Below are 13,647 nucleotides of genomic sequence, written 5' to 3'. Positions count from 1 at the left end.
TATGTGTGCAGTACTATGTGTGGTGATAGTATGTGTGTATGGTATATGCATGTCTCCTGTATGTGTAATGTGGGTGTGGGAATGTAGCATATGTGTGGGGTGAGGCATATGGTATGTGTACAGTATGCATAGTGTATATGGTGTGTGTAGAGGAGGTGTGTTGTGCTGTATGGTCTATGGTATGTGTGTATTTTAGGTGTGGGGCTGTGGTATATAGTATGTTGAATAAATGTGATGTTTGTGTCTAGGGCAGTATAACTTATGGTGTGTGTAGTATAAATGTGTGTGCAATGTGGGAGATGGTTTGGTATATGGCATGTATGGTGTAGGTGTGTGTAGTGAGGTGGGGGTGTGGCTATGTGTATAGTGTATGTATTGCAGATATGCTGTGGGGGGGGTGCTTGCCTGTGTGCAAAACTGCAGGAGAAATATTTTGCAGGATTTGGTCTCATTCATTTTCTCTCTTCTCCAGGGATTTCCCCATAAATACCCTATAAAAAGTCAAGCACTGGGGCCGGAGAGATAGCATGGAGGTAAGGCGTTTGCCTTTCATGCAGAAGGTCGTCGGTTTAAATCCTGGCATCCCATATGGTCCCCCGTGCCTGCCAGGAGCAATTTCTGAGCATGGAGCCAGGAGTAACCCCTGAGCACTGCCGGGTGTGACCCAAAAGCCACAAAAACAAAAAAACAAAAAGTCAAGCACTAAGGCTCAGAGCAACGATGCAGCCCCTCCACAGAAGCTTCTCTTGAGAGTGACCTGCATTTCTCAAGCAGGAAGCAGAGGCCAGGATGTCCCTCAACTGAGACTGGTTCAGGTCTGAGCTCACTGCCACACCTCTCCAGTCACAGCTGCACAATATTCCCTATTCTCTCTGAGAGCAACAAAAGGCTCAGCTTCAAGAGGGACACAAGTGAGGAGAAACAGAGAGAGAAGTAAAGAGCATGCTCACTCCAGACGCAGGGCTGGGCTGTGTGTCCAGACATATCTAATTAATTAATTCTAAATTAATGAATTATCATGGTTTTGGCTTCACCCCATGAACCCAGTTCTGAGGGTCAGAAGTGCCAAGCAGTCTTTTCTGAGCAAGAAGAAATTTACCATCTGTGATATCGGCAGGCAAGGACCCATATGACAAGTGCCTGTGGTCACTCGCAGGCTTTGTGCCTTGCCGGGCTGGGGTTCCTACCTGTAATCCGGTTCTCAATCTCCCCCTGCATCTGCAGAGAGTCCACATAGATGGTTCTGTTCCCAATGAAGCGCGCACAGGCGATGCCCCGGTACGGCTGGCAGAAGCCATCCTCATGGTAGTCATCTCTGGGGACAACAGAGTGACAGTGAATGGCCAATGCACCATGGTGGTCCTATCTTTTTAAAGCCCAACCTTCTGGCTCAGCAATAGTTTCACTTGGCAGGTATCCAACCAAACAAAAACATTTATTCACACATTATTAACAACCTGAGTGTCCATGGATGGATGGATTTACTGTGTGAGTGATTACATATGCACACACAAACATATATAAACAATGGAATCTTATTCACCAAAAGGAACAAAATCTTTCCACTTGTGACATTATTGGACTATAACAGCATTATGAAAAGTAAAAAAAGGCAAAGACAAATATTGCACAATTTTTAACTGCATGCACCATGATGTGTAGAAAGTTGTCAATAGCAGTTAGAGAGATAGCACAGTGAGTAGGACATTTGCCGTGCATGCATCCAACTCAGCTTCAATTCCTGGCATCCCAGATAGTATTCCCGGGCCTGCCAGAAGTTATTTCTGAGCACAGAGCCAGGAGTAACCTGTAAGCACCACTAGGGTGACCCCCAAAACCAAGCCCCCCCAAAAAAAAGGCATTTCAGACACACAAGTTCTAACTTTGAACCTTTGAACCTTCCACCAGTAGTATCAGGGCCCTTCCACCAGAATCCCCAGGTTCCTTCTATGGAAGCTGATAAAAATCCAACCTCATTAACACAGAGAACAAAATGGCAATGGTAAGTCATGGGTTGAAGATAGAGATGAAAAGATTAAATAGTATCATTGTAGTTACTTGGGCTAAACCCAATAGTGCTCAGGATTTATTCCTGGCTCTGCATTCAGGGATCACTTCTGGCTAAGCTTGGGACACATAATGACAGGAATTGAACCCTCGTTATTGATGTTACTTCCTGTCTATCTCTCTAGTAAAAAAATTTTTTTAAAGAGTTATCGATGTATTCAGCCTGCACATTTTAGATGTTCGTAGCACATTCAAAATTCAAAATTGCCAGAACTGGAAAATGACTGAGATGGTCCTTTAGTAGGAGAAACTAAGTGGTGATACATGCAGAGTATAATTCTCTTCAGCATAAAAGATGAATAGACAAAAGACTAATAGAAACTGAAATGCATATTACTAAATGGAAAAAACTAAACTGAAAATGCACCCAATATATTGTAAAAGTTCTACTCTCTGGCATCCTAAAAATGCCAGAGACAGTAACAAAGATCTATGATTGGCAAAGGCTGGGGGAGAGAAGGCATGCCTGGATGATGGATAGGAAGTTTGTAGTGCAGGGAAACCATGCTGCATGATAATATAGTGGTAGATCCATCTCAAAAGGCATTTGTCCAAAAACCAAAGAACATTCAACGCCAAGTGAACTCAACTGCATAATATAGACATTGGTTAATAACAATCTACAAAGACTAGCTCATCGATTTGAACTCATATCCATTCTGAGACAGGGAGTTGCTGAGGAGATGATGCATGTGTAAGGAGGGGGCTGGATCGAGATAAGAACTTCATACTTTCCATTCATTAAGTTTTTCTGTCATCCTTGGGACATTGGTGATGGGAATGTTGCACTGGTGATGGGTGGTGTTCTTTACATGACTGAAACCCAAACACAATCATGTATGTAATTAAGGTGTTTAAATAAATTTTAAAAAAAGTTTTTCTGTCATCAAATTAGCCTAACAGTAAAGCTTACAAACTTAAAGCAATTTTTAATCTTATCTTTAAGCAGTGGAGTTATGTTATATCAGTGTTAGGTGAGTGCAAAAGATGATTATAAATAAGTGGCAGCATGTTTAAATGTACAGCCACCTCTAAATCCATAGGGTCTGCATCTAAGGTATCTCCAAGTAAGTCAGGGATGGAGCTCAGTGTAGAAAATAGGCTCTGCGTGATTAAGTCCCTGTGTTCAATCCAAAATAAAACCAAAAATATGCACTCTTAACTTGGTAAACCTGTAGTATACATGTGTAAACCATTTTTTGGGGGGTGTCATTCCCTAAGTCACACAGCACCCAAACAACTATTTATATGAATAGTTATCTATAGATGAAAATATATAGGAGGATTGCATAGGTTCTATGTGCAAATCATGCCACTTTATATAAGGCACTTATATAAAGCATTTTGGGCATTTTGGCACCCACCAAAGTTCTATGTATCTATATGTTTATGTGTGTATTCATTCCTGAACTCAATCCTCAAAAGACAATGAGAAATACATAGAATCTTAACATCAAGCATATTTAATTTTATCCTTACTTCACCAGAAACATTAGAATATTCTGGTTACCAAACCTTGTTCTGCCAGCAAGATTATGAGATTAGGAGTAAATTCAGACTGAAGGAGAATCCTTGAGAGAGAGAAAAGCAATGCAGGGTTCTTAAAGAGTCTCTTAAGGTGTGATGTGAGTTTCCTAAACTCTAGAACCAGTGCTCCATTACCAGAGTAGCACAAGAGTAAGAGTGGGTCCCACACAAGCATAGCCATCCAGGACAAGTTGCAGCCTGCCTTAAGCTCTCTTGGTCTTGCTACATTCTTTTTGGTAGAGCTGTTTACTCGTGCTTTCAACTAGTGAGATCCATTACTGTAAGAACCAAGATGCTTAGAGAAGAGGCCACAGAAGATGTTAGGTGTCACTTGCTGGGAAGCAAATAACAGGGGTCCAAAATAAACTGTGCTCAGGGATTACTCCTGGAAGTACTCAGGGAACCCTACGCAGTTCCAGAGATCCAGCTGGGTTAGCTATGTGCAATGCTAGCATTTTGCCCTATATCATACTGCACGTTTTGACACAATCTAAATTAATATCAGTATGATAGAATATAGAAGTATTTCATGTTGAAATTAAGAAAGCATAGTGCCTAATTTTGTTAAACTAAACCAGCTGAGAGCCAACTACACTTCTGGCCCTGTTCAATGTCAGGGAGACAACAATATATGAAGAAGATAAAAGCTAAAAATACTCACTCATGCCTGTTTTCTCTTGGGAGATTCTTCTTATTTTTGTAAATTTTTTTGATACCGATACTCTATTGGATAAAGGAACAACACCACTTATCTCTGCTCACCTGTGGATGGTTTTGTTTCCTGGAAAACCATATGGTTTTCCGAGACCATCAGGAGTGATCTCTGAGCACAGACCCAGGAGTAATCCCTGAGCGATGCTAGGTATGGTCCAAAAACAAACAAGAAGACCATCAAATTGGTCACTCTGTGGCTGAGTTGTGGTTCAGTGGTAGAGAACATGACATGACTTGTAGGATTTTGATCCCCAGCACCATATGAGTCCTGATCATGGCTGCAAGTACTCTCTGGGAGAACCCCTGACCAAGTCTCCAATACCAAGGTTCATGCCACAGAAACCTCAGCAAACCCTCATCAAATAGTTGGTTGTTTTTATTTTTGTTTTCTGGGGGGTATTTTGTGGGAGAGAGACTTTGGGGGCCACACCCAGTAGTGTTCAAGGTTTACTCCTGGCTCTGTGCTCAGAAATTACTCCTGTCAGGCTCCAAGGACCATATGGAATGCCAAAGATCAAACCTGGGTCAGCTGTGTGCAAGCAAACACCCCACCTTGCTGTGCTATGGTGCTGGCCACACATAGCTGAGTATTACAAAACTAGCTCTAAGGCCAGGAGGCACAAGCCAACTCCTCTGATACCTCTAGCAAGTGGCTAAATTTCACTGGAATGTGGTAGTAGTCCCTGGGAACTGGCTGATATTCTCTCGGACAGTATTCTGGGGTTCCTCCTTCCCAGGCCCAACAAACAACTCCCCTTTGAAGCATCCATGTTTCCTGAGGCAGTTCTGAAATTAGGTGTGTAAAAACTCTTCCCTGCGTAATAGTGGATAAGAAATAATATGTAGGCTTAAGTAAAAACAAAAGGATTTGGTGGAAATATTAAACGAGTTACTACAGGTTGAGCACGAATATCGCTGCTGTGCAGACAGTTTTCCTGTAGTTCATGCTGCTTCCCTGTATGGCCCAAATGAAGGATGTGTACATAAATTCTAATTTACTGATGGTTAGTCATCGATGTATCATGTCACATAATGTCACTTTCTAGGCTTTATTCAAGCTCTGTGCTTTAGAAAGATTTAGTTTCTGGGGAAAAAAAAAGAACACTACAAAAGAAAAAGTGGTGGCAAAAACCATCAAGCTGGGACTTCCTCAGTCCTGCTCAGTTTTATCCAGTTGGTTTAAGGTACTAACATCAAGTCTGCTGCCTGCATCAGTTCATTCACAGCAGAACAAAATAGACTTTCTTTTTCTTGCCATCCTCTTTAATTACTGGCTTGTTAGTTGGACATCCTAGGCTTTTTAAAATAGTGAGATTTTCTGTAATTAGGTTGAAGTTTGAATGAGACCTATGACAATTCCCTACAAATAGGAATGGAAGGAGAGAGACAACAGCTAAGCTGAAATATGCAAGTGTAAGGGGCTTTTGATTTGTCGCCTGCAGACATCCTGTGGCTGTGGGGGGCTTGGGGATGAGAGAAGTCAGGCTGGAGATGGAAATTCCAGGATGATGAACACACAGTGAAAAATGAAGACTCAGAATTACCTGAGGTCTGTGAAGAAAGACAAAGGGGCTCAGGAAAGTGATTTCTTGGGGGCCAACTATTAGCAAGACTATCCATTTTCCAAAAGCTCTCCATGCAGCATTCTTTCAAGTATGGAGGTTGTTGAAGCGTGTCTGTATGGCACATTCATGGGCTCAGCAAATGGAACCCTCATCCAACACTCTTGGTAACCCCTTAACCCACACCATACACTCCCCTAGCCTGCCACCATGCCAGGCTACCCAACACCATCACCTCTTTCTACTCAGCACACTGTACAAGTGTATGATCTTGCACAGTGCAAGTTGTGAAAAGTAAAACAGTGTTTTTTATTGGGGCGGGGGGATTGGGTCACTCCCGGCAGCGCTCAGGGATTACTGCTGACTCTGCACTCAGAAATTGCTCCTGGCAGGCTCAGAGAATCATATGGGAATCAGGGAATTGAAACACAGTCTGGGGCCAGAGAGATAGCATGGAGGTAAGGCGTTTGCCTTACATGCAGAAGGACAGTGGTTTGAATCCCGACATCCCATATGGTCCCCTGAGCCTGCCAGGAGTGATTTCTGAGCATTGACCTAGGAGTAACTCCTGAGTGCTGCTGGGTATGACCCAAAAAACAAACAAACAACAACAACAACAAAAAAAAGAAACACAGTCTGTCCTGGGTTGGCTGTGTACAAGGCAAACGCCCTACTGCTGTGTTATCTCTCCTACCCTGAAACAGTGGTTTTTAAAAGAGCAGGAAAAAAGGTAACTCCTTAGAAATGGGAGCTGCTGAGCCCCATGTCCTCAGTTCTCCAGCATTACCAAGTGCACCCTAAATCAGCTTTCTAATCCCATCAGTGAACCTACATCTGTAGAGGCATAGCCTGGTCTTTTTTTTTTTTTTTTTTTTTTGCCACTGACACCCCTTTGTTTGCCTCTGCACACACCCACCTTCACTCAAAATGGGTAGAAAAGCCACAGAACTGCACAAACTGCCAGGAACTACCACACAGACCCAAAAAGACAAGACAGGCCACAAGATAACAGCAAGAGAGCAGATGGGTTCAGCATACAGTAAAAGAAAATCATCCATCCAGCCTGAAATTCAGTCCAGAGCTTTACAGTGATTCCTAACAGGAAGCCCCACAGCATTGAATTGTTAAAAGGGGAGAAATACACAGTCATCATTGTATCTAAAGTGGTGGCTGCAAAAACCCACCCTCTCTTCACATTAATAAAAACAAAACAAATGATAAAACTCATACAGGGGTCTAGAAATATAGTACAGCTGGTAGGGCTCTTGCCTTGTACACTGGCAATTCAGGCTTTATCCCTGGTATCTTAGGTCCTCTGAACTTGCCAGGACTAATTCTTGAACAAACAGCCAGGAATAATCCGGGGACATCACCGGGTATCACCCAAAACAAAAACAACCCTCCAATTCATTTTATTTTTAAACTCACCTGGAAAAAGCAAAACAACTATGGCTCAAGATAACCAGTGGCTGCATAACAGTGAGCTGGTGTAGGAAGGTTGAAAACCACTGATCTAACATCTTGATTATAACTGTGGAACTATGGAATGATGCTGGTCTGCAGGAGTAAAAGCACTGATCAAGCTTTTATAGTCAGGAGGATGAATCCATTCTTGCTATATAAGAAACACAGGAGAATGGATGCCGGAAACAACAGGCATGAGTTTCACAAGTTCAGTGTCAATAGGCCAGCCAGCTCTGTTCTCAGTCTGCAGCAAGGCGTTTTGCTCCTCTTGGTAAAGGGAGAAACAGAGAACTCTCTTTTTCCTTAGATACTTGACCTACAAGACCAGGGCCTGTCCTTGACTTTGCTGTCACTTTCTTCAAGGCTCCATCTTGAAATACAGTGATGGTTAAGACTCCACTATAAGAATTTAGGATACATTACTTAATCCTCAGCAGCAAATGTGACTATGTCTCTGTATGTAACAAGATTAAACCTCAGGATAATATTTCATAGACAGAAGCTACAAAAATGAAATATAGCTGTTAGAAGTAGGTTGACCTATGACAAGTGAAAGAAAATGTCATGATTACAGAAAAAGAATCACGGCTTTAAAAAAAAAAGTCTTAGAGTACAACCCTAGCTAAAAACCAGCATAAAAATTCACTCCTTATAGTTAAAACTAGATAAAGACCACATATAAAATATTTTTAAGGGGCCAGAGATAGTATAGTGAGTGTTAAGAATGCTTGAAGGTATATGTCCATCCTGGGTTCTATTATCAGCACCATGTGGTTCCTGGAGCATCACCAATTGAAACCCTGGAAGCCCCCAATCACCACCATGCTGGTCCATAAATACCTAGTACCACAGGGCCCATGCAGCACCAAATCCTCTGGTCAGGTTACCTGAGCATCACTGGTGAGGTCCCTGGACCTCCTGAACATCACTTGGAGGCTATTCCCCAAAAAACAGTTTTTAATGTATTTAAAAATTCTAGCAAAGTCAATAACCAAAAAAATTATTTTATTTAGAAAAGTTCTTTCACTTACATGCATTATTATATTATATTAATTATATGTTATGTTATTTTACTATATTATGTTATGTCAGTTTACCTCAATATGTTCATCAATTTTGTCTCCTGAATAAATTCTTACAATAAAAAAATAAAGTGTCAAAAAAAAAAAAAAGAAAAATGTTCTAACAGGAAAAAAATGTAAAAAGGTCGATCTATGATTTGTGATTGCTATTTTCTTCGAGTGGTTGCAAACACTAAACTGCTGAATAGTGACCATTTCTCTGATGGGAGATGCAGGCCAGTGGGACCAGTTGACATTTTCACAAATTATTCAAAACATTATCTGGTCCTATGTGTGTCTCTGATTAAAGTCACTTTACATCCTGAATGTGACACGTTCAATAAACTGCAACTCTTTATTAAATGCTTGGAAAATGCTTCTCTAGCATGCAATTTCTCCCAAAGGGCCATTCCAGCTTTCACATAAATAGGACATTCAATACTTTTCCTGGGTACCTCCAAATAGTGAAATCCTTTCTCAACATAAAGTATGTGTTCCATCATTAATCATCTGGAAGATGCAAATCAAAACATCAATAAGATATCATCTCAAACTACAGAAGCTGGCACACATTAAAAACCTGTGCTGATGTGGATTAAGGGAGAAAGGGACTTTCATTAATCGCTTGTGGGAATGTTGACTTGTCAGTCCAGTCTTTTAGAAAAACAATATGGATAGTCCTCAAAAAAAAAAACCAACTAAACAAACACTAGATAATAATTTTCCATATAACCTAGGAATAATAGTCCTATGAATACACCCTAGGAGCCAAAAACATAATGCAGAAAGGCCTCTGCATTCCTATGTTCATCGTAACACTATTCACAGTAGCCAGAATCTGGAAACAACCCAAGTGCGAAAGAAAAGATGAATGGATAAAGAAACAGAGGTACATCTACACAATGGAATACTATGCAGCTGTTCTACACGAATGGATTGGAAGAGCATCATGCAGAGCAAAATGAAATCAGAGGAAGAGGAATAGACATAGAATGATTGCATTCATATGTAGAATATAAAAAAATAGTAAGGTGGGGCCGGAGAGATAGCACAGCGGTAAGGCGGTTGCCTTACATGCGGAAGGTTGCTGGTTCAAATCCCGGCATCCCATATGGTCCCCCGAGCCTGCCGGGGGTGATTTCTGAGCGTAGAGCCAGGAATAACCCCTGAGCATTGCTGGGTGTGACCCAAAAACCAAAAAAAAAAAAATAGTAAGGTAATAATATCCAGAGACAACAGAGACAAGGGCTGGGGGACCAGTGCATGGTAAGAATGCCACAAGAGTGGAGGAATGCAGTTAGGGCAGAGAAGGAACCACTAAGACAGTTGCAAATGATCATTCTGGAGAAGAACTCAGTGCTGAAAGGAAATAAAATGTTATGCATGATACCCCTTCAGTAACACTTAATGCAAACCACAGTGTCTACAAAGTAAAAGAAGAAGAAGCAAAAAAAAAAAAAAAAGGGCCCGGAGAGATAGCACAGTGAAACTTTGCCTTGCAAGCAGCCTATCCAGGACCAAAGGTGGTTGGTTCGAATCCCGGTGTCCCATATGGTCCCCTGTGACAGCCGGGTGTGGCCCAAAACCCAAAAAAAAAAGGAAGAAGAAGAAGAAGAAGAAGAAGAAGAAGAAGAAGAAGAAGAAGAAGAAGAAGAAGAAGAAGAAGAAGAAGAAGAAGAAGAAGAAGAAGAAGAAGAAGAAGAAGAAGAAGAAGAAGAAGAAGAAGAAGAAGAAGAAGAAGAAGAAGAGAAAGACAAAGAGAAAGAGAAAGAGAAAGAAAAGAAATGTCTGCCACAGAGGCAGGCAGGGAAGAGAGTGGGGGAGTGTGTGAAGGAAACTGGTGATGTGCAAAGTGCACTGGTAAAGGGTGCCGTATACTATATGACTGAAACTCAATCATGATAACTTTATAACTGTAAAAAAAATTGTACTAAAAACCATCTTGAAAACCATGGTGTTTAAGTGATTTTTAAAAGTTATAAAAAGGCAAGAAAACCCAAAATAACAACAAAACTACAAAAAGTGTATGTGGCATACACACAGCCTTAAATAGATCCTGAAAAGGACATTTGTTTATAGCATGCCTGAGGTAGAAAGTTCCTTCATTTGGCCACTGTGTACACAAACTTCAAAGGCATTATCTACTACACCTCTAGTCTATCTGGATAATACTACTTGAAGATGTTACTGTAAAGGCATGTGTGTTATCTGTTGTTAACCAAAATGTCATTAAGTGATGTGTGGCAGTCTATCCACCAAAAAGAACTGTACGAGAACATCTCTGGCAGTGCACAGATGAGTAACATGTTGGATACTGCCCAAGTAGGAAAGTAGATAAGTCAACCTGAACAGTCATACAATGGAATGTTATTCAGCAGCGACTTACAACTTACGAACGCATGCACCACAAAGATGAATCTTAAAACAGGATGCCAAATGTAAGAAGTTAAGATTAAGTGGCTTAAATGCAGTAGGGATTTCCTTCTGTGAAGTCCTAGAACAAGTAAAACTAGTTTCTTGCAGATAAAATCAGAAAAGTGGTTGCCTAAAAAGGAGTGCTACTGAAGTTGTAGGATGCAAAGTCTTGATCTAATAGGAATGTTCTATGCCTGGCTTGTAGTTTGGATTACAGTGTAGTATTTTTTATTTGTTGAGCCTTTTTTAAAAAGTAAATTTAATAGTTGTGCCTTTCAGTGGTCCAGAGAGACAGTGCAGTGAGCAGCATGTTTGTGTTGCAGGAAGCCAACCAGATTTGGTTGGGCTGGTTCCCTGAGCACCACTAGGAGTAATCCCTGAGTACTACTAGGCATGGTCCCAAAACAAACAGATTTGTGTATTTCAGTTTATATTTTAAATAAGTATTAACAGAAAATAAAGAAACATGGGGCTGGCGTGATAGCACAGTGATGAGGACACTTGCCTAGAACAAGGCCAACTCAGGTTCAGTACCCAGAACTCCATATGATCCCCGTATACTGCCAGGAGTAATCCCTAAGCACAGAGTCAGGAGTAAGTCCCACAATGTCCACTGAGTATGGCCTCAAAACAAACAAACAAAGGGTATACATGGTATTCTGCACCACCCACTCTGGAGATAATCCTTAGAGAAATTGTCCTCAGATGTCAGGACATAGGCCAGGGTGACACTGAAGATGTGAGAAACAATGGGAAGCCATATCATTTTGGGAATCATGAGGCATTACCTGGACAGCGAGATATACTACAAGTAACTCAAAGCCTGTTGCAGAAAAGCTGTAAGGTACAATATTAACCATATCAGTACTGAGATACTAATGGGGAAAAAAAAAAGGAAGAAGGATGAAGACTGTCTAACTCAGACATGCTTTAAATGCTGAGAAAGTGCAGATGATCTTGGGGCACAGGCCAGATGCAAAGGATGGAGAAGGCAACTTTCTCTTCAACAGAACCATGGAAGTTATAAACTCATCCCAGAATTATAACAGAGAACAATCTCATAAATCATCATTTTGTAGAAGAGTAGATATTCAAATCCAATTAGCAAATAGTCCATTTTATTTATTTACTACCTACTTTTGTTTTTGAGCCACACTCAACAGTACTCAAGGCTTACTCCAGTCCATGCACTCAGGGATCTTTTCTGACAGGCTCAGGAAGACCTTAGGGGGTGCCAGGAATTGAAATCAGGTCAGCCACAAGTCAGGCAAATACCCTACCTGCTATACTATTTCTCTGGCCCCAGTTCAATTAATTTTATTATTTACATCTGGCACTATAATCTAACAATATTTGTATAAACTGTAAGTTCTACTAATGTATATGACAAATTATGAAAGAAAAGCAAACAGTGAGAATGTAGCTTTTGCAATGACTAATACTTTTCCTAAAGTCTCACAAGTGTCCTTGATGTAGTTTTCTTTCATTAAACTCAGCACAAATGATGACAAAGGAGACACCTGTAAAACTGCTGAGCACAGAACCTGCTGCAAAGTCTGCCTGTGAGAAACAGTCTGCTTTGTGACACAGGACTGAATACCATTGGGCGCCTGCATTGCTGTGCAGAACACTGGGAGGTGAAACCAAGACAAACTGCTCTACTCTGTGTGCATGGGAATGAGGGAATTCCACAACATCCTGGAACTCAGACACTGGGAGAACGATGTCATGACATAATGAAGCTCAAAGAACCTTCTGTGACAAGCAGACTGGGGGCGGGAGAGTAACCTGTGTTAGGGGAACAAGCGGCCACTGATAGCTCCAGGGAAGCAGCAAGCTAGGCTTGAACCTGCTTGGTGACCCTGTGGGATGGCCCAAGGCTGCATAGGGCAGTTTATAGTTTGTAGTCCAGCATCAGCAGGACTGAGATTTTGGGGGTAAAGCCATATGGCCTTGAATACCAGAGTCCAGAGAGGACACAAGCTAGCCATTTGCACTCCTTCCAGGTGACTGGACCTTCCAGGAGCAAACCGTGCTTGTTTAATGACTTTCTTCCGCCTCATAAACATGGAAAATGTTGTTGCTTTCCAGCCCAAACCCAGCAGACCACCATCCTTATGTGAAGCCCCACCAACATCTAGCAAATTCTGCAAACCAACGTTTGCTGGCTTGAATGCCCTGATTCTTACATAACGGAAACCTCAACGAATGAGAGAATGGATTGGGGAGAACAGATACTTACTGAAAGTTATGATTTGGGCTATGTGTGGGACCTGAAGAGATAAAAACAAAAAAGACAAGTTATTAATACTTCATAATTTGGCACCAACTTTGCTCCAACCAAGCCCACAGGAAAGGTGACCACAGTCCGGGGTGCCCATTTGTGGCAAGTTGTCCTTGGACCCAGCTCTGCCCCTGCCCACAATTATATGCCCAGGAGGATGAAAACTGCTGCAGGCTTGAAAGAAAAAAAAACTGTTTCTGCATAGTCTTGGAGCTAATTTTGGAGTCTCTGCTCTTTTATCTCTCCTTAAGCCTGAGACACAAGACTGATTTGCTCAATGGTGAGAAATGTCAGGGTAAGTGAGACATAGCTTGGTGGGGACAGCTCACAACCACGAGGGAACACGCTTCCTTTTGCCACAGAATTCCATCAGCACCCCCCGACAGCACAGCTCAGTCACAGCCCAGGTTTCCGTAGAGCTAGCAGGATTCTGGTGCCACTCTTAGTCTTTTGCTGTCCTGCCTATGCGAGTAATTTCTGGAAGAGGCTTTTTGCTCACTGTCATGCTCACTATGGCCCTGAACTGTCTCTTTCCATCTATTACTAGTAAATG

General features: G+C 41.6%; 1 protein-coding gene across 1 annotated transcript in view; it reads right to left on the bottom strand.

The window, feature by feature from the left end:
- Nucleotides 1-13,647, bottom strand: part of ROR2 (receptor tyrosine kinase like orphan receptor 2) — a 104,790-nt gene that overhangs the window by 12,199 nt on the left and 78,944 nt on the right. Inside the window, exons 5-6 of the mRNA XM_049770912.1 lie at nucleotides 13,053-13,083; nucleotides 1,188-1,315 (exon numbers count right to left, since the gene is read on the bottom strand). Coding sequence (XP_049626869.1) covers nucleotides 1,188-1,315; nucleotides 13,053-13,083 — 159 coding nt within the window. The remainder of the gene's footprint in view (nucleotides 1-1,187; nucleotides 1,316-13,052; nucleotides 13,084-13,647) is intronic.

Source organism: Suncus etruscus, chromosome 3 (assembly GCF_024139225.1).
Source record: "Suncus etruscus isolate mSunEtr1 chromosome 3, mSunEtr1.pri.cur, whole genome shotgun sequence".
Taxonomy (NCBI): Eukaryota; Metazoa; Chordata; class Mammalia; order Eulipotyphla; family Soricidae; genus Suncus; species Suncus etruscus.
Note: the sequence above shows the minus strand (reverse complement) of the source record. Positions and strands in the feature narration are given on the sequence as shown.